The 21,710-nt window shown below is 44.1% G+C and overlaps 1 protein-coding gene and 1 long non-coding RNA gene across 12 annotated transcripts in view; one reads left to right on the top strand and one right to left on the bottom strand.

The window, feature by feature from the left end:
* The window catches only part of EBF1 (EBF transcription factor 1), a 398,013-nt gene extending 376,707 nt beyond the window's left edge, over positions 1-21,306 (top strand). For 7 of the 11 annotated variants that reach the window (XM_068536302.1, XM_068536303.1, XM_068536304.1 and 4 more), the window contains 6 exons: positions 5,388-5,453; positions 6,475-6,652; positions 7,340-7,519; positions 11,331-11,525; positions 11,864-11,932; positions 19,923-21,306. In XM_068536302.1, coding sequence (XP_068392403.1) covers positions 5,388-5,453; positions 6,475-6,652; positions 7,340-7,519; positions 11,331-11,525; positions 11,864-11,931 — 687 coding nt within the window. In that variant the 3' untranslated portion in view covers position 11,932; positions 19,923-21,306. The remainder of the gene's footprint in view (positions 1-5,387; positions 5,454-6,474; positions 6,653-7,339; positions 7,520-11,330; positions 11,526-11,863; positions 11,933-19,922) is intronic. The other 4 variants (XM_068536306.1, XM_068536305.1, XM_068536300.1 and 1 more) reach the window with 1 other exon arrangement.
* LOC137759727 (uncharacterized) lies at positions 2,712-12,480 on the bottom strand. Its single transcript, XR_011073132.1, has 3 exons — positions 12,328-12,480; positions 11,054-11,147; positions 2,712-3,293 (listed from the first exon to the last, which is right to left on the bottom strand). It is a non-coding gene; the product is annotated as an uncharacterized lncRNA (long non-coding RNA).
* Positions 21,307-21,710: the final 404 nt, after the last annotated feature.

Here is a 21,710-nt window from a genome sequence, read left to right as displayed (position 1 = left end):
TTAGACAGCCTTCCCATTCTCTCTGGAAGGCTAGGTGGGCCCAGTGAATATGAGCTTATTAGCAACACATTTGAGATCAGATGCTGCAGAGAAGATTCACATGGAAGGTGAATAATCCTCAGAGGTTTTATTGTCATGAAACGGAAGGAAAGGTGAATTAGCCATGTCTGCATATCAGACATGATATGCCTGGTTCCTAAGAGTGTGCAAATACCTAAGTATTTCTAAGAGCCTAGGAGTATAGTTAATAAAAGGCTGATGTACCTCAAGACAAACCTCATGTTGTTAGCAGCCTATAACTTGAGATAATGCCTGTACCCGACATGATTCATTATATTAATCACAAAATTAAAATGTAAGTACAAGCCAGCAGGAGTGAAGGAGCAAATTCACTTTAAAAAAAAAAGTGGTATTAGAAAACCCCCCAGTGATCAAGACTTGACCTTTGGGAATTTATATATTGGATTTAAAGGTCTAGAGCCAAATGGAGCACCAAATTTAAGTCTTCTGCTTTTATAAACTATGCCAAATACATGACTTGGTCATTTCCTCATGTAAATTAAGCATGCGCTTTTAAAAATCAGTAATGATCTTAGAATAAGCTCTTCAACAAGAATTTCCCAAGGGCTGTGCTTTGCTGAACATAGGGCTAGGGTCTTAGAGAAGGAGATTAAGACCTCAAAGAGCCTATAGTCTGGTTGTGGAGATTGCAGACTCACACATTTAAGACCAGAGCAAAATGACCCCACAGCGTCCACTTCTGTGCAGTGCTGGGCGGTGTAGTCACCGCTATTTTTCAGAGGAATGAGAGAGGTTAGGAGCTGGGGTCTCAGTGAAGGTGGAATTAGTTCTGATAGGATAGTGTAATTATGAAGAGCTCAGGCTCTGATGTCTAACAGGCCTGAGATCGAATCCCTGCTCAGCCATTCATGAGTTGTGTGACGTCGGGGCAAGTTGGTGGACCTCTCTCAGTTTCCTCGTCTGCCAAATGGTGATGCGGAGTCTCACCACGAAGACTGAATGAGTTAACGTTTCCCTTTCCATAAACAAGTTATGTTTTCCACTACTCTACCACCACCACCAGCACCACGTTCGTTATCAGGCCCTAGAGGATGGGAAGATATTGTAAATGGGCACAGACTGAAGCCAGCTTCCCAAATAAAGTAAAGGCAAAATGAGTAAAGGTATGGAGATAGGAAGGAGCCCAACATGTGACTTCTAGGCTGGGGAGGACTAACTAGCCCAGAATAGAGGGCAGTTCTTCAGATGTATAGGGAGAGGAGATTGGATAAAGAGGGTAGGACCAGATGGTGGCGGAAATCTTTTGCAATCCCCACAGAACACCGTACCTTAATTCTGGGAAGATAGGGTGCCTTGAAAGGTGCTGGAGAGTAATATCGGTGTGTGACTGCTGGGACAACAGGAAGCTCTCAAATTATTTGCTCACTGATTGGGCTGCAACATATGAAGTAAAGCCAAACCTTCTCTCTGCATTTGTAGCCCACTCAGCTCTTTTATTATAAAGGTTCCAAAACATAGTAAAACTTGTACCAATTATACTTGAACTGTTTCTCGAAGCCCACTCCTCCTTGAATCTTCCTAGTGTTTCTACTATAACTCTAAGCAGATTTAGTATGGTTCATCCATTTTTTTTTTTTTTTTCCTCTCCAGATCCCCATTCACATAATCATCAATCGATGGTCATGGCAAGGCAGGTAAAGACAGGTTTTAATTGAGGAAGGAAACAGGTCAGCAAAGAGTTGTTGCTGTTTTTAGGGAGTATACATTTTCTCTTTCTTTAAGAGAGAAGAAATCCAAAGCCATGAAAAGAAAAATAGTCTGACTCAGGATGTAGGTTGGAGAACAAGCATTAGCTCTATAAGGAGACTCTGGGGCTTTTCAATATTTAGGGTACTAGTATTTGCCTTCTTAATTCCCCAATGGGATATGTATTTTTTTTTAATCCAAGGATAGAATTAATTATCTTGGAAGAGTCTAATTTCTACCCTCACGTTTTAAACTGCAAGCAGGGAGACGTTTTAAACATTATGAAAAGAAGAGAAAAATCTCTCCTGACAAATAAACGCTTTGAAAAATTAGATATTAGTACTTGTCAAGTGCTCTCCCTTTTCAGAAATACTAAAATTGCACATTAGAATGGAAGGATCCTTACACAATGCTCCCTCCTAATGTCGCAACAAATAAGACTTGAGGAACAATTTCAGAGACAAAAGATTATATGAAACATCCAGCTCGTCCCCTTATGGGAAATTTCTCTCTTTAACATCCCAGGCGCAATCATTTCCTAATGTGAAATTGCAGATTTTTCAAATTACCATGTAAAACTGCAAAAAAATTACACTTGTGACCACCGAAGAGATAGCATATACTATCAATTTGATTTTAAGAGGCATACATCTTTTATACTACCTGTCATTTTTATAATGCCTTTTACAAATTTAATCAATACATTTTAACATTCTATATACTTTAAGTGCAATATACAATAAATATTCAAGTTTCATCTTAAACATGCTTTAGCCTTTAAATTGTTAAAACTGCAGTGCCCTTTCAATCTCCTTACATAATGTCATAAAATATACATTTCAAGGTAAATGAAGTCAGCTACTTCAATTTAGTCCCTCAAACTGGTAGTAAATGAGAGGTTAACACTATGGTGCCAAACCCATTATTGAGTAAATTTAGCACCTTGGACAGCTCTGTAAAATCTTTATTGCTTTCCTGACCTGCTCGTCATGTTCTGTCTGTGTGTTCAGTGGCTCTCAGCTCTGATTGAAAGGCAATATATTAGATCCCCAACACAAACACGCTTGGGGGCTAGTTCACTGGGAGCGAAATGACATGGAGGTGAGAGCAATTTTCTGGTCACCGAAATCCAAGCACCTTGCAGGTCCGCTGCACTAACTCATAGAGGACCCAGAAATTTCCTTTCTCCTTCCCATTTGCAGAAATAACTAATAGAAGCTGAATCACCTTGGCAAAGCTGAGCCAAAAGTGGGCTCTCCCTTAAACCCCATAGTTGATACCACGATGAAGGGCATTTTAAAATAGGCGAGATATCATTTAAGGGAGTCACTTCCAGGACACAAAGTCAGGTTCATGCACTGTCCTCAAGACTGCTGGTCTGAAGCAATGCTGGCAGCTGACCCACCTACGGTGGCAACGTGCCTAGTAGAAAGCATGTCCTGGCTCTTTGTATTGAAGAAGGAGGCAACTCTACGAAGTGAGATTCACAAGCTTCATTTTCAGAGGATTGAATGGTGATGAGAGCTCTGGGTATTGAATAAGGAGAACAAGGAACAAGTAGATTATGTTATTGAAAAATGTTATCACCAAAAATATATCAGTTTAAAATATACAGCCTACACTGATAGTTGGAATTTTTCAGGCACAAAAACTTCAAAGATCTTGGAGTTTATTGTGGAGTTTACGTTCCCTCCTCCCTGGTTCTGTGAAATTAATTAAAAGAAGAAGCACTGCTCTAAATCCTCAATGATACTGTTCCAAGATTGAAGTTTGCAAGTGCAGTTTCTGACTGCACCTTATCTTGCTTTTGACAAACAGAGACTTGTATTTTTTTTTCCCCTAAAGTGAAAGAAAAATACCTTCTCTGCCAAGCCCAAACACTGGCATAAATATTTATTTGAAGAAATAAATGAATATAGACCCAGAGAAGTCAAATTTTGGTAAATAAACTAACTTGATCCTGTTTTGTTTTCATCTTTCCTAAGAGCCAGATAAAGCCGTGAGGTTTTAGTGAAGGCAGCACAAGCTGATTTGATCTGGGGATGGGGTTTACTGTGCCCATACCATAGTAAATTATTAACTGCTGTTGTCAGACGGCACTGCAAACAAAAAGTGGTAGATTATCTTGTGGCTTGCATTAAAAAAATAAAGAAATTATTTCAGATGTATTGATTCAAACCCCATTGATTATATAATGTTTTTCACTCCTTATATGAAAAATACCAGAACTGTTTTATAAATGGGGTCTAGCAGCTTAAGGCAAGCACAAATGTTTATTGAGAACTGAAAACCCCTCTATCTCATTTTTGAATTTAGGACATTATATATGTCATAAGTAGTTACTGCAGTATGACAACTATTTTATCTTATAGAGAATTTAAAATCGAAAAATGCTAATATGTACCTAAAAGCGTGTCATTTCAAGAGTTGTTCAAGAATTTTTGAAGAGGCTATGGTGACAGCGAAATGAATGCAATTATATCCCTATTTTCTGATCAGTGTCTGCAGTATGTGAAAATTGAACAGCACTGCTTCTCCATGCAGAAATCTATTGTGTAAAATGTTTAAAGTTAAACTTCTTTTTGAAACTTTACCCACAGCAAAAAATTATAAACATATCTTGTTGCAAATCACTTCTGATAACCACACCACGCCTTCATGTTTGCTTCTCTGATAAACCTCCATTTTATTAGTATCAAGCTTAACTTTCCTTTTCACCTTCCAGTATAAATGAATCTGCGGAAAATTAGGGCTGAATGAAGAGGGAACGATTTCTTGTGGCTAGAATGAAAACACATTACCACCACACACATTTTTGTAGAGCGCCCTATATTATTAGAAACAAGCATGCTAGCTAAATATGGAAGCCCACCTAAGTGAAAAGGAGACATATTTTCTTCAACTGGAGTGAACAGTGGAGCATGTATCTAGAAGGAGAATGAATGAGCAAATGGGGAAAATGACAAACAATACTGAAATAGCCAAGCATTGCTATAAAAGAAACAGACTCTGCCAGTCATGAAAATTGGTGCAGAGGGAGCTTCCGGGGGCAGGAGAATTCTTTTGTAAGAACCTCTGACAAAACAGTGCATTGCCCCAGTAGATGGGTTTACTACATCGCCCCCTTATATCATGACTCTGCCATGCAAGGGAGATAAACAAAAGAAGTTTAATGCTACATGCTTCTAGTTGCTGAAGATTGATTGGACACCTCTTGAAAATGACCTGTCTGATAAGGTCATGGTTCCTGGAATAAGCAGTTAAGTGCAAAATAAACACATCTTAGGGATTCATAACATGCACCAACTGACATCCATCATAGTAATCTAGTAAATGACCTCGCAATTGTATTCAGCAATAAACATATGAGTGCTTTATCGTGCTTATGGCACACTATTGAGTGATGTATTTTATCTTGCAGTACCAACGATGCTCACCTTTTGACTTGATTAAGTGTGTACGTGAATAGGGATAAATTGGTGATTTAACGCCATTCGGGGGTTCTTTTAAAGCAGTGCGTTGGCAAAGGATGGCCATAGGAAAATGGAACGTGATCATGTGAAAAGATAATGACATCCTGCCTTCACTCAGAGGACTGTATCTGTTTTTCTCCTTGACAGGAAGTGATACTCAAAAGGGCTGCAGATCTGGTGGAAGCGCTGTATGGGATGCCACACAACAACCAGGTGAGCATACTGGGTCTAGAACCTTCCACATTCAACGGAAGCGCCTGGAGTCCTTATTGGAATGAAAGAGTATGAAAAATACAAAAGCTTTTGCACGAGTTCAGAGTATATAAGTCATTCGGACCTAAAGGGTTGCAAGGCCATTCAAGTCTTCTCTCTTCTTTTGTAAATCTTTTAACGCCTTTTCTAGGGAATAATTTTTTCTTACGAGAAAAGGTACTTTATTTAAAAGGACTCTTCTGTGGGAATGTAGTTCATCACTGAAGAAGAGAGTTATCGGTGCTTGATTTTATTCCTCTCAGGTTTTCAAGAAAATTTAGGAGGAAAGGGGGGGTTTAATTTCTTCTCCTAAAAAGTATAATGAGGCCTGAATATTGTCTGCTTACCATTTTGTAGAGCAACTCCATGTATCTGATTCAACTTGCTCAGGAAACTGAGTCTGAGAAATCCTCCTTCCTTTCTTGTGTCACTTGAATCAGTGTCCAAGGGACACAGTCCCATTAATACTCAGGGACAGAGGTCATCATGTAAACTTGCCCTTAACTTCATCTGGGGAGATGAGTTGCAGGGGGTGTGTGTGTGTGTGTGTGTGTGTGTGTGTGTGTGTGTGTGTGTGTGTGTGTGTGTGTGTGTGTGTGTGTGTGTGTGTGACCCCAGAGTTCTCTGTGTTACCTGTGGGGAAGGAAAGCCCCAGGTTGCTGTCCTGTACTGCGAAGTAGTATAGAGGACTGGCTGAGTTAATGGGCTTTCAGAGTCAGACGAACAGGGTTATGCAGCCCAGCTCTCTCCTAAAATAGGTAAGTGTCCTGAAGTGAGGTCTTGGCCTCTCTGAGCCTCAGTTGCCCCATCCGTGGTATGGGCGTGATGATGATGAGACTGAACACACAGGTTGGTTGAGAGGGCTGCAGAAGTTAGTGCCGTTAACCATGGAAAGCCCTAAGCACGGCCTGTAGTAAACACTCGGAACGTGGTACTCCTGGGAATCTGGGCAGCTAAGGGGGATGTTCCTGTTACTTTTCAGGAGATTATTCTGAAGAGAGCAGCTGACATCGCAGAGGCCCTGTACAGTGTCCCCCGCAACCACAGCCAGCTCCCGGCCCTCACTAACACCTCGGTCCACGCGGGAATGATGGGCGTGAACTCCTTCAGTGGACAACTGGCTGTGAATGTCTCCGAGGCGTCGCAGGCTACCAATCAGGGTCAGGAGCCCCACTCTTCCCCTCCCCATTCTTCCCCTCCCCATTTCCCTGCCCCTTCCCAACCTCAAGCTACCCCACCCCCATTTATTTGGCACAAAACAGTGTTCATTTTTAAAAATTCTTTTTTTTTTTTTTTTTTTTTTCCCCAAAAGGGGAGATTCCTAGTCTGTGTGTATCAGATACTATTGTAGAATTTTGGTTCTAGCCATCATGTCTGGTAACTTGGTGGAGGGGCTAGAAAGGATGCATGCATTTAGTTATCTCACCATTTGACTTTTCACTGTAAACCAGGAATGAGAGATCACAATGAGGGTTGGAACTAAAGTTCTGGAGGGGCCAAAGCACATCATCCTCGCCCAGGGAATAGGAATCGGTTACCTCCAGGATATGTCTCTCTCTTAGATTGGGATTTATTTCTGTTCCCAAATGATAAAAGTTATAGGTCCTGCATTGCCACTTCTCACAGGCCCGCTAAGTATCTATGATCTCCTGAGAAATGTGTCTTTTGCTCGCTTCCCATTTTAATCATGGAGCTAGCACCACCAATCCACCCATGAATCACCTGGCCCCTTCCGTTCAGGATGCGGCGATGGGGCAAGAAACAGAGACCTTCCTTTCCCCAAGCTTCCCAGACCCGCCACCCATCCGGACGCTACCCTCATCCTTGGTTTTGCCCCCGCCCCTCAGGTTTCACCCGCAACTCAAGCAGCGTATCACCACATGGGTACGTGCCGAGCACCACCCCTCAGCAGACCAACTATAACTCGGTCACCACGAGCATGAATGGATACGGCACTGCCGCCATGTCCAATTTGGGCGGCTCCCCGACCTTCCTCAATGGCTCAGCTGCCAACTCGCCCTATGCCAGTAAGTAGAGATGTGTGTCCTGTGTTTCTGCACATTTTTGCTCTAAGAACTGGGCGTCGTGCTGTGTGGCCCACGGTGCAGGTCTCCCCGGTCTGAGGACCCCTGCCCCGCCAGGCGTAGACCCAGGTGATGGGACCAAAGCCAGCACCGTCCCCAGCAGGAATCTCTCTGCCCTCCTTGCTCACCGTCCTCCCCATCTCCCTCACAGAACGTGGCTGCAACCAAAACAGCAGCGTGATGTCATTGCAGGAAGCCAAGCTTCCAGTCAGATGGAGTTGGGTTTGACTCTTTCTTCTACCAGTTACTGACTGGTGGCTACGGGCAGGTTCATCTCCCCTCTAAACCTCAGTTTTCTTTATCTGTAAAATGGGGAAGGAACCAGCACCCGCTCCCATACAGTTGTTGTGAGACTTGGATAAAATAATGCGCGTAATGAGCTCGTCCTGAGGCCTGGCCCATAGGAGATGCATTCAACAAATCTAGGTACTAATCATAATCATAATGACACAGAATGATAATATTAAGTGGTGCTGGTAGTATAGCATACTAACAACTATCCAAACTTAAAATCTCTTTTTTTAGTGCTTGGAAATTTTTTTCCCCTTCTTTGTGTTTGATATGTACAAAGAAAAAACGAAAACTGAACAAATCAAAAAACACACTTTATTTTTTTCCAAAAATTTGGCATGATGAAAGACAAATTACACACACACAAGAAATTGTTCTTTGGTGTCTCGTCCCTGTCTTAAAGAAAGAAGCTTAGCTTAAAGGATTTTTTTGTGTGCAATGTTTGTTTAGATTGCATCTAAAGAACCTCAGGAAACTGGCATCTTTCTTTACATATAAAATGTCATAGGCTGTGTTTGCGCAATCTCTTGATCGCCCTTTGAGGATTTTTACATAGAAAACCAAGTTCATCTTGGACAATGTGGGTGGCTCTTCTGGTGTATAAAATATGTAAACTCTTAGAATTTTGTGGGATGATAGCAGCTGTGTTTGTTTGTTGTTTGTTAAATGAAAGAATGGTCATGTTTTTAAAACGAGAGTCTCAGCTAAAAATACGGAAAACGACGCTTTCTCTGATAGTGGAAATGTGGAGTGTGCTAGGCTGTTGAAAAAGGAAAGATCACTCTTGGCCTTTGTGAGACGTTATTTCTGAAAGTAATACTTAGGACCATTTACCTTCTGGGTGAATTTGTAGGCTCAGTGTGTGCTAAATCTCTATATTTCTTTATTTCTACTTGATCTGCTTGGAATCAGCAGCTTGTTGAACATTTAAAATTCCCCCTAATAATCTGCATATATTACGTCTGTCTGTCTGCTTGAGCATCAATGTTTGGGGCCAGTTTCACATTAGATTTTGATTCATCAAAAAATTGTTTCTCACAGATCTATCATTTCAGCGTTCTCCCTTCTACTCACTCAATCAGAAAATGCTTCAATCATGACCTGAAAATTAAAAGGTGGCATTCTTAATTAAATCAATAACCTAATTGCTATGTGGCAGCAATTCAATTGAGGGGCTTGGATTGCTCTGTCTTCCCAAGCCCTTGCAGACACCCAGCGACTTGAGCCTGAGATTGCATCTGTCAGACTACGAAACTTCGAACATTTAATTTCCATTAATTGATTTCCTCAGTGCTCACAAATATAGTATTAAATTCTCAAATAGGCTCGCAGATGGGACAGTTTTATCTGCATAAATGCAAATAAAACAATAAACACAAAGCCCAGCTGATTTGAATTTTTGTCTCCATAATATTTAATTATTCATAAACCACTCACGTTGAAAAATTCCAAACAAACAGAATAAAAAATAAAATAAGACATTCCACTGGTGAACACACTTTCTGGTATAGTGGCTGATATCTAATAATGTTATAACAAATGGAACTGCTTGACTATATTTCACCCCTTCCTCTGTTAACGCCCCCTCCCCAAACTCCCCACCTCTAAATACACATAATGATCGCATTTGCCAAGGAGATTAATTGCCTTCCTCAGTGAACCAGCAGGATTTCAAGTCTACGAATATTTAAAAATCAAACCTCCAGTGCAGGAGTTTTGCAATTTAAATGGGTGTTATTATTGAGCGTATTTTCACATTTACAAATCCTCAGAGATGTATAAAAATGCTGGTCTCATTAAAAGAAAAGTACAGTTTAGAAAATGTTTGTGAAAATTCTGATGAGGGCGGCTCTGTGTTCTGCTCCCTAAAGCATCCAGTGCGTCTGGATTGTGTAGTGCTGAGGGCTGATTACGAGGGGTCATTTCCCCCCACCACACGACGATGGCAATCGCTGTCTGTGACCAATTTGATAACCACTTCCCTAACTAACTTTCCAAAGCCAGTAGGCCGAGGGTGAGGCCATCTAACTGGCAATTTGGACTCTGGTGTGCTCATGGGAAGGGGCCTGTCTGATGGCAATCTGTTTGCTTAGCAGGGTAGCCTAGTAGAAAGAGCACTGCATTTGGGTTTGGTTCCTGGCCTCACCTTCCAGCTATGGCCCTGGGGCAAGTCACTGGACTATTTTCTGAGTCCCAGCTCACTGGGTTTGCTCAGGTGTCAAAAGGATGTAATAGGTCCCAATTTAAGCTTGCTTGGCCAATGACATAGACGAAAAGGATGTGAAGATTCTTGCAGGTGATAAAGCAATACATAATGTTTGTTTATTACATAATGTGAAAAATAATACAGTAAAGGAGGAAGTGCCTAGAATTTGAATTAAGTGCCTGAAAATCATCAGACAGGATTCATACTTTTTCCCAGGAGATGGAGGAAACGGAAGGTGAGTGTGTGATGGCACCAGTCCTGAGTGTAGAGGGCTTATCATGTGCACAAAATCTGTCTCCTAAAGTGACCTGAGATTATTAGCAACTATCAAAAGATGAATGAAAGGCCAGGCAGAGAGGACCGTGGTTGGTGGAGAACGTGCATCGCCCAAACTCTTTCGTATCCCCAAGCAGCTAGGTTTTCTCTCTCTCTGAACTGCCAAAGGTCTCCTATCATTGATAATTCACGTCCCCACCACTCCCAGACTGTGAGTATTTACACAGGGCTCCGATCCTGCTGCTTATTAGTTCACACTCATCTCTGTACAGCTCCGCGGGGGATAGAGAGAATTTGGAACTTTGACTTGTAGTCCTGCGTTATTCACACATGTTGCACGTGGCAGACTGTTTATCCACCTGGCTTCCTACCTACCTCTATCCGTCTTGTGGAGCATGAAGATACAGTCATATCCTTCAGGAAGCTGTAGCTTCATGGGGAGACAGGCCACACATACACACCACCATCTGCCAGTGCCTTAAGCTGGAACCCTCGTGTTGCCTTCAACTCACTCTTCTTCCTCACACCTCTCCTTCCACTGGTGACCACACTCTCTCAGGCTGGCCTCCTCCTGTCTCTTGTATCCCCAGACCCTTTGCTAGAACCTTAGTTTAGGCCCTATCTGGAATGCTTCCCCTGACACCTCCTCCATGAAGCCTTCTTTGGTCTCCCTTCCCTGCCTCCCCAGAGTTGGCCATACTCACCTTTGAGGCTATCATGTGGCACTCTACCCCTTATAAGAGCACTCTTGTTTCCTGGCTTGGGATGCTCTAGCACGCTGCCTGGTACATAGTCGGCCTAAAACAAAAGGAAACACATGCCGCGTACCAAATGATGAGAGCAGACAAGACCCTCAGAGTTCAGGGAAGGCTCCTGCTAGAAGGGCGGCCTGAGAAGGATGGGTGTCAGGGTTGGAGCTGAGCTGCCTTGTGTCAGGACACCAGGAGAGGCACTGATTTCTCTTTTCCCATTGTCCCTTAGTCGTGCCATCCAGCCCCACCATGGCCTCCTCCACAAGCCTCCCCTCCAACTGCAGCAGCTCCTCCGGCATCTTCTCCTTCTCACCAGCCAACATGGTCTCAGCCGTGAAACAGAAGAGTGCTTTTGCGCCTGTGGTCAGACCCCAGACCTCCCCACCTCCCACCTGCACCAGCACCAACGGGAACAGCCTGCAAGGTAAGCCCCAGGCCCCACCTGGGCCAACCAGACGCCCTGACTCACCTTCCCAGGGCCTGAAGCAGATGCGCCACTGTTGCGAGGGGAATGGCCTTGGGCCTGCCTGCTTCTGTCCACCCTCATCTATTCTGTTCCTTTGTGTTCACCCTCGTTGGCCCTGGTCCCTGACCCCCCCCCCCCCCCCCCGGCATCCCTCCTCTGCTGGAGTGGCCTGAGCAGTTCTCCTTCCAACTCCAGCAATTCTGCTCAGGCCCGGGATTTGCTTGAGAATACTGTTTCCACTTACTAATGCCATCGTTTCTCTTTCCTCTCTCATTCCCTGTGGTCGCCATAATCAGATCAGTCTTTTGTGGACTCTAGCAAGTTCTCCACTTCAGGGTCTCTCCCGGGACTGGCCTTCTCCTGAAGTAGGTTCCCTTCCTGTTGCCTGTGTCAGCATGCACATTTGGTGGGGCTGATAATGGGGAGGTGGTGAGTTGGCCAAGCCAGAGCCCTGAGGTTACAGCATCTTAGACCAAAGACCCAAGACTTACTACTGGGAACCAGAAACCCCAAAGTGCTACTAGAGGACTCTGGTTCATATCAAAACTGTTCGATTTCCTCCCCCTCATTGAATATGGAAAATAATAGAGTAACCAAATTTGAGGTGACCTTTCTATTCATTGAGAAGAAACCCAACCTTTTAAAACGGGTCCCACCATTTCTTACACTTTTCTTACTGGCACTGAGTTGTGGTGTTGACCTGCATGACCTCCCTCCTTCCCCACAGTGGGATTGTGTGATCAGCACTCAGAGCCCCTACCTTAGAGACGAGAAAGTGAAAGGTTAGCGAGGTTATGGAATGGCTTGACTTCAGACAGAGGTGGGTGGCAGAGGCTGGCTTCAAACACAGGCTCAAGAGTTCATCTCCTCCCTCCAGCTTCCAAGCACTTTACTGCTCAGAGGGGGCAAACAGGATGTATCCAGGATTCGTAAGGCAGCTGGCAGGGAAGTAAGATCAATAAGATCATCAGCTGCCATTCCTTGAGCACTGACCAGTGCTAAGCACTGAGCTTGCTTTATCTTACTTAATCCTCACAACTTCCTGATGAAACATGAGGACAATTATGATCTCCATTGTACAGAGGATAAAACTGAGGCATAAGGAGAGAAAACACCTGCCCATAGGCGTAGCCAGAAACAGTGGGGATGACTATAAACCCTCAGGGTCTATGCCCTAACCCTTAGCCTACCCAGCGCCCCACGGAGCCTTCCTTCACAGCCGGCTTACCCATCTTCACTGATGGAGGTGAGTCATGGAGGTCGAGAGGGGTCAGGGGGGCAGCCCTGTTTCTTACGTCTCTGTCTATCTATTTATACTCTGTACACGTACTCTGTACAGGACACTTTACACTGATGCAAACTTACATCCATTCTCTTGAAGACCCTGTGAGGTTGGTGCTACTCCCATCATATAGATGAGGAAATCAAGGCCCCGTTTGCTCAAGGTCACATATCTAGTAATGGTGGAGCCCAAACTGAACCCCATCTGTGTGACTCCTGAGCCTGAGCTCCTGCTTCCTTTTCTGACTCCATAAGGGCTCAGCAAGGCACTCCTCAGAGACCTGCTGGCCAGTCTGCCCAGCACAGCCAAGGTCAGTGCCCCTGCCCCCTCCCTGAAATATACATACACTGGCAAAGCCATCTTCTTAGAGGGAAAAGGAAGATAATCGGACTGTGGAACGACATTTCAGGCAATATTACTTGTGATAGGAAATGCCCACCCCACAAAGGGGAGCCACCCATTCACGCAAGTCTCTTTTTCCACGAAAAATAATGCTTTGGCACGCTCAGTACACCTCCAGCTGGCAAACTGAGAATATAATGCTTAAGCGAACATAACTTATAATGGGTTTAAACAAGGATAAAACCCATGGAAAGCAGAAATCTACTGTTCTTGAGCTGCCAATCACAACGCTTGTTAAACACAGACTTGATGTCAGGATGAAGGTATAAATGGGGTTTGTAATCCGCCGTGGAGGGCTGGCGCTTGAGAAGAAAAGGCCCACGGCTCTTGCAGGGTCACAGCCGTATCACTGGCCACTGGTGACTGAAGTGGGCAGCCGTTCTGTGAGGCCGAGTGTCTTTTCATGCCATGTGGGCCAAGGAGAGAGGAGGAAGGGACTGAAGATAGGGACTCAGCTTGAATTTTAGAACCTCCTGGATCTAGGGAACTTGCGGTGGTGTAGGGGTCTGTGTGTGTGTGTGGGGGGGGGGGGGGTGTGTGTGGGGGTGTGGGGGGGTGTGTGGGTGTGTGTGTGTGTGTGTGTGTGTGTGTACGCTTAAGTAATGATGAAATGGCATCAAGACAGGGACACATAGAAAGTTTGTGCATTTGTCACCCCCAGGGCATTTCTAACCCATGTCTGCACAGATTCCGAAAGTACAGAGACTGCTCCCCCCTTCTGATCCGCAGCTGAGTCTCCATCACGTTTCTAATGCACAGCTCACAGCTGGGAGGGTTTAGGGTGTGACTCAGGGACACGCTTTGTGCTGGATTTGCTATTGTGGATGACACTGCCCTTTCCTTCTAGTTGAGCATGTGTCCTGGAGATGCTTTCTGGTGGTTTTTGTTTTTCCAATACTGTCATGTATCAAACATCCCTAGTTTTGGGGAGGTGGCAGCAGAGGAGGAATGAGTAGAGAAATTAGTCACGTTAACTGATACCATCTTGGAAGCTGTCCTCCCTCCTGCCCACTCCTCTCCTCACCACCCACTCACCAGGCAGGGCCCACACACCTGGGGTCACACGTCTGTCCCCTGCACGCTGTCCCTGCGGACTTGGGTGTGATGCCTCACTGTTTTCAGGGAGCGCTTGCCTTGGAGTCTCCCCTGAGAAAAGTGACATTCTGACTGGAGGCTGCTAGACCCATAACTAAAGAATTACTTCATCTTCAGCTGTCTAAATTCCACTTCTATTAAAAAAAAGAAAAAGAAAAGAAAGGACACAGGTGGGTTATAGAATTGAGGGTGAGAATCTCTGAAGTGTTGCATTCCTCCTCCTCCTTTTCATTGTTACAAGTAACACCTGCTTCATTTGGACCCACCTCGTTCAGAGTTGTGACCATTAAGACAGGGCAAGTGACGAAGGAAGAGTTGGTTAAGCAAACTGACCACATAAACAAGATTAGAGGTGACACATTTAGGCTGTTTTAAGTGTTTTAAAGGTCTGTTTACCTCCAACTACCACTCTGCTAATTGTCCATCATTCTTTTTCTTGTTTTAAGCCAACTCCTTAGAGGCCCTTTTCCCCAGCAGCCCTTTCTCAGCCTCCTCTGGTGACAGCACTCACGTTTATTCCCCAACAGATACGCACCGTGGTCTCACATGATGGTGATGGCAATGGTCACAGCCACTAACGTGGGAGGGAGGGCTTCTTCCCAGCCTGGGTTTTTCACTGTCTCATGTGTTCCTCCCAACCAGTCTTAGGTATGGTCTGTCTATTGTCCCCATTGTACAGATGCAGAAACTGAGACAAAGCCAAGATGGCTCATCTAGAGTTATGCAGCTAGCACATAGGGGGAGGCTGGGGTTAAATCCCAGGCCGACTGACTACTATATCAGCCCCTGTGCTAAACGAAATGGTCATAGTCAAGCCACTGGGCTAGGACCATGTGGACCAGAAAATGCTGACCTTAAAAGCTTTTCCTGTGTTAGGGGAAACATGACACCACGGAAAGAAAGCAGATCTGTCTGGGAGAGGCTGGATGCCCAGCTGTGGAAGTTCAGAGGAGGGAAAGATTAGGGAGAGTTCTTTGGAGCAGCCTAGTGGAGAAGGGTGCCTTTGAACTGGACCTTGGGTGAAGGGCAAGTAGGATTTGGGACCAGGGAGATGGGGGAGGAGCATTTCAAGCAGCAGGATCTAGGATAACCTGAGCCAGTCACGTGTAGGGGGCTGTGCACCCTTCTGCAGCACAGGCACCAAGAAGCAGGGAGAAGCTTGAACAGGAGGTCCTTACCTGGGAGTCAGAAGCTCCATTCTTTACTGATACTTTAAAATTCACAGTTTCTACTGTGATTCCAACTGGTTTTCTCTCCCAGGTAGCTAAAACCTTTGACGATTCACCATCCGTCTGAGAAATTTTTTAGGACAAAGCAACTCTACCTCAGTACTTCTGGGGTCCCATAGATGTTCTGTTAAAAAAAAAGAAAAAGAAAATGTTATGGTCAAACAAACCTAGAAGATGGTGTTTACTGCATCACTGTCTTGGAGTCACAATGCACGTATGTTTAACTAAAGGCTCTGAGACACCCCGCGGTTAAACAGAAAAAGTTTCCCATTTTGTTCTCTGCACTTCTTTGCCCACGGCACACTTTTCCGAATGTTAACACCAGTGAACATCCCATGAAAAGCTTTGGAAAATGCAGACATATTTTGAATTTAAAGATAAGAACACAGAGAAATCGCCTTCCGTTCTTATCTAGAGAACGTCATTGATGAATCCTAATCTTAGAGTCCCCAGGTGTGTCTGTTTTCAGAGCCCAAAGACCTGAGTCACCTCGTACGCTCAGCTATTGTCCTGGAGACATCCTTCCCCTTCTCCTAAAGCTGTGCCCCTACAGTATGGATTCTATGCAATTTCAGGCCTTAAAGGACTTCACTAATCAAGAGACAGGCAGCCCCAAGAATGCTGTCACCATGCCATTGGACCTGTCCCCAACGTGGGGAGTTGAAAGCCTAACCATGTCCCAGACAGTCTCCGCAGTGAAGAATTAAAAAGGCCAGAGTGATTTCACGAAAATTGTCCGCACGCTGTGCTGCTTTCTTTCCCCACCTCCCTAAAGCGCAGGCTGGCCGGCCTCACCCAACTCTCTGCAGCCTGGTAGCAAATCTCCTGGCATTGTCTTTCACTCCACGCACATGTTCGGTTTGTGCAAAAGCTCTTCCCCCCATTCTGTTCCTGATTAGCTCCTCATTCTTTCTTACACATATGGTGGTTCAAGGAAGACCACATTCCACCCTCTCGCTCCAAACTCTCCCAGCTCGGCAAAACTTTCCGTTTTGTCTTTGTTCTTATCACACTGAAAAATGCATTGCCTCTCAAGCCAGTAGTTTTCTGCGCTTTGGTCAGGGCACGTGCTCACCCAGCAGCCAGGGGAATGGCAGAGCCTCCCCCGTCTTGTGATGTCTTTGGCACATGTTACTCTCTGAGACTGTCGTGTCCTCATGGAAATCTTCACGGGCCCCACTGGGCCAAGTGCGTGTGCCAGTGGCATTTCTGGAACATTCTAAGCCTGAAACACCCGTCCCTCTCACCCATGTAAGTAATCTTGGGGATTACAGCACGGATACAAGAAAAACAGCTTCTAACATTCCGGGAGCTTCCCTGCGGTCGTGCAATGAGGTTTCTTTATTAAACGGCCACTTTAGAGGTGCCTAAATTCAGAGGCCACAAAGGGAGCGCTCCTTTCCCAAAATTTACTCATCAGTGAGGGTTCCGCGTCTGGAGTTTAGGAAGTGACGGATGAGATTTAGGGAGCTGTAACCCCCTGATATTACGTGCAAAACTCTGGGTGTAAGTACCTCTGGGGCTTCTTCTGGAGAGAGGTTCCCTGGCTTTTGTTAGACCCCCCCAGAGGAATCTGAAGGCCAACGAAGGAAAGGTAGGAAACTGGGGGCAGACCACAGCCACCCCTAGACACCCCCAGATGTGTATGCTTGTTTATTTGGTTCCAATTTTAACTTTTTGCTAACACATATAGACTGGGCTATTTTATCTTTTAAAAAATCCACCTCTCCACCTTCTCTAGAAGTAATTCGAAAGCTGGGGCGGCTGTGAGCAGGCATTCCAGCAATGGCAGCACGGGGGGAGCATTTAGCGTGCCACCCACCCTGTAGGAGGCAGACCTGGGCTGAGCCACCGCAGTCCCCACGGAGGGGACCTTCCTCACTTGTGATCCCAGCCTGGGCTCTCAAGGTGCTGGAGTTTTTGACTCCTGTGTTCCCGACTAAGGAGCAGTTATCTGTGGGTTGGCAGCCCATCACTTAGCTTTGCTTTATAGCTTTCAATGTTGGCCCTGATAGAATTAGTTTAATCTAATTGATCTAACACACCATTCAGGTACCAGAACACTGAGTAGCTCTTTTTAAAAAAAATTCTGGTCATCTAGAATTAATTAAAAAAAAAAAAAAATCCTGATGTCTTTAGGGCCCAGTTGATACATTTTGGCTGGGTCCACTGACGGAAATAGCAGGAAGTTGGTCAGTTTTCTACTTTGTATCTTATTGACGCTGCCTGATGTATGCTACAGGAGACTGCCCTTTAACGCCAGGCACACGGAGTAGATTTTGGCGGAAGGCATAAGGAGACACACATATTTTGCCAGAGGGTTAGAACTCCCACGGAAAGGCCTGCCTTTAGTAAAGGTGCCTGGACGCACCTCCAGCCTGGAGGAAAAGATCCTTAGGGAGGCAGGACCATGCTGAGATGTCACACGGCAAAGACCCTCTTACCCCCGCTACCTCCCCCTTGCCTTTGGAGCTACAGCATCTTGAATTCTCAAGGCTTGGATTGAAATACCCAGCTCCCCATTTCAGTCAAATCCAGGGCTCACTTGACTCTTAAGGGGACTGCATCTCCAATGGATCCCAAATCTTTGGGGGTTTAAGTTGGTCTGCATTTGGCAAGTGACACTTCCTGTTTCTAAGAAAAATGGCTTAGGGTGGCTTACAAAAAAAGACTCCAGGAGCTTTTGGACTGCGAAACGGCTCTTGCAAAACAACATTTGGATGATTTACGTGTAAATGAATCAGAAACATGTGGATTAAATTTCCTTGTGAATACAGATGGGTTTAAAAATTAACGGAAAAAGTGTTTGTTTGGCAAAATACTTTTTTTTTTAATTGAATTGAAAATGCCAGGGCTGGGGTAGGGGCAGCAGAGGAACGTGGGGCGCACGGGGCTCAGAGCCTCACCTGGCCTTCCGACGTCTACTGCAGGATTTGCAGTAGTTGGGGCTCGCTTAAAAACAAAGGCACATTCTCGCAGACATTAGAGTTGGGAAATTTAGAGGGTCACTTCCCAGATGCAGTCACCACTGACAAGGACACTCATTTAAATTTAGAATTGCCAACAAAAAGAAAGCAATGACTTCCTCTCTCTGCCTGACAGGATGCTAAGCCATCATTGGGAGCCAAAGATGGCTGCCTCTTGCTTCTAATGTAAGCATTGCTCTCATCTCCACATATTTCAAAGTTGCCATCCGGAACTCTGCACTCATCCCTTTATTCCTCATACCCATCCTGTGAAGTGTTCCATATCGGATGGTACCTAGTTGATATGAGGAAACACAAGCCCAGAGAAGTTAAGCAGTTCGCACCGGTCACACAGCTCATTTAGTGGCAGAAGTTAAAAATAACAGCAGCCCACCTCTATTAACTAACTAGGAGCTGATCCGGGCTAAGCACTTCGCACTGGTTGTTTTATTTAAATCTCCAACAACCCTAACAACATCGCGGCCCTTGCAAATACTGATACACTGCATTTCTAGCTGAGGAAGCAGAGAGGTTCAAGGAGACAAGCAACTAGCTCGGGGGACATACTCAGCAGGCAGAAAAGCCAGGCGTGGAACGCTGTCAGATTCCATGCTTTTCTAAATACAGCTGTGTGTGGGCTCCTAACTCTCGGCTTTGCAAGATTTTTGATTATCCCATACAGCCGTCCCTTTGCCTAGGATCTCTCTTTAGCTTTCCTAGGCTACAGTTTTCTAGGGACATGGTCAGACCATTCCAGAAACCCTGAGTGAAGCAGTGGCATAGAAGACATCCTGCGTCCGCATCCTCCAGTGAACAATGCCTTCTGGAGCCAGTATCCCCTTCTCCCAGGCCTGAGGACCTAAATGGAGTCACTCAGATCGCTGCTCTGGGCCTCCGTCCTCGTGCTGACGCGGAGCACAGGCAGAGCCACGGGTTGTGGTAGAAACTACTGGCTGTCACAAAGGACCAGTTTTTTATTGTATATTTTGGAAGCGAAAGGGAGGGGAAAAAAAAGAGTGACAAACCGAAAATTCTCACTATTTTGCAAGCGTTGGGCTGCAACTTTCCCAGCAGTATGCAAACTATGTGACTTTCCAGTTATGTTTTAAAATTGAAATCAGATTTGGAGGGCTGCTTAGGATCTTCTTTTCTGTTAAAGACACATACACATGCGGACATACTATCATTCTTAATAAAGTACATGTATATTTTATAACAAAAACTCCTTCCAGGGAAGATGAGAAAGCACATGTGTGGCTAATATTCAACCAACATAGTGGTGTGTGGGTGTTTTTTTCCATCTTTTTTTTTTTTTTTTTCTCTCTCTTTCAGTGAGAAGTTTGGATGCAAAACCATTTACTCTTGTCTTCTCTTTTCACAGCGATATCTGGCATGATTGTTCCTCCCATGTGAAAGAATTGCCTTGAAGAATTTTATTAATGAAGAGGTTGGATTCTGCTACAGAAAGTAATCTGATACAAGTCCCAGAGTGGAACTTTTAACTCAGGCCTTTTTAAGAGGAATCACAATAACTGCAGATTTTTAAACAAACAATATCACCGACCTTGCAAATACTGAAATTGGAAGGGATCTGCTAATGCAGGGTGTTGGTTACCGTTGTACCTCCCAAGTCCTTGGGGGGATATATTTATTCTGTGTTGATAAAAGCAAATCCTCTTTTTCTTTCTCTCTCTCTCTTTTTTTTTAAAGCTTAACTCGGCAATCATTTGTCTTTTATAAACCATAAAGCTGTGTACAAGGGACACTATAAATAAGACTCCATGTTTTAATTTATGATGTTTTTAAAGCTGTGTAAAAGGAGAATGAAATGGTGATATTTACAAAAAAGTTTAAAAAGAAAAAAAGAAAAAAAAAAAAAAAGCTTGTATGGGACAGAATAGGAATGCCAGTTAGATTTTTTAGAAAACTAAGGGTCGGCTTTTGCGCCTTAAAGCATATCAAGTGGTAGTTACTCGGACAGTGCATTTCCAATATCTAACTTAACATGCCACCCCTTAGCAGTGCAAGCTTATTTCTCTTTTTTGTATTGTTGTCTTAAGTAACTGTGTAAATAAATGCAGCCTGGAAAGTTAAAAAGTGATGTAAGTGATCACATTTTCCCCTTCTACTCAAAAACCCAGTGCCTCTAGACAGATCTTAAAACTGCATATTTAGACCTGACAGCACTCTCTCTCTTTTGCTTATGTCAACTTCTTCGGAAGCCGATGGCCTCTCGAGAGCTTGGTGGCACACGTGCTGTGTGAGAATCTCCTTTGAGACTTCATGGAACAGGGTCAGGCACAGAATTCCACATAATGCCCTCCAGTTATCAAACCAAAAGCCCACTTACACTCCGCCATTTACGTGGTTAAAGTTTACTCATCCTAAATGCTGAATTCATACCAATCCTTCAAAAGCTGACAAAAGCAACATGGCAGGTATTTCAGATTTCCCATTCGAGATAGCGCCTCTATCAGTCGACCCTTACCATTTGTAACATAGTAGATTGAAACAACAGGTTAAGTGCTTTGGAATTAAGAATAAAAGGAAACTGGGAGAAAGGAGAAGAAGGTTGAGACCTCCAAAACATGGTTTTCTGTTTGATGGGAATTTTTGCTCTCATTATCTGGGAAGTGTTCTTAAAAATAGGAATTAATAGCAAAGATGCAGCAAAGCTCTGAGGATGCATTTGCCTGATATTTTTTTCTTTGCTGTTGTGTTTTGTATGTAGTTATAAATACTGTAGATTTTTTGTGATTTTTTGCCAAAGTTGTTGTTCTATTTATACATTTTAATGTCTTAAGACAGTTTTTCAATATCACAAAAAAAGATTTTACTGCATATTTTGCAAAGAAAAAAAAAGCTCACTACCTTTAGCTTGCACATACTTGCAAAGTTAATTAAAAGGCTTTTTGTTTTAAAGGGGATTTTGTAAGATATCCGTATAAATAATGTATTTATCTTTGGAATTTGTACATTGCTTTCCCCTTCCTGCTTTTCCTCCAACTCCCAGTTTATTTTATTGTGTATGTTTGCTATGTGAAAAGTGCGTATTTGTTTGGCCACCTATAGTTATATTAGCTGTTTCAATGTGATTTTTAAACATTTCATTTATAGTTATTTTTAGTATTGTTTTAAACCATGCTTAATTTTTTTTTTAATTTTCACC

The sequence above is a fragment of the Eschrichtius robustus genome, chromosome 2 (genome assembly GCF_028021215.1).
Source record: "Eschrichtius robustus isolate mEscRob2 chromosome 2, mEscRob2.pri, whole genome shotgun sequence".
In the NCBI taxonomy this organism is placed as follows: domain Eukaryota; kingdom Metazoa; phylum Chordata; class Mammalia; order Artiodactyla; family Eschrichtiidae; genus Eschrichtius; species Eschrichtius robustus.
The sequence above is the reverse complement of the archived record's forward strand: the minus strand, read 5'-3'. Positions and strand labels throughout refer to the sequence as shown.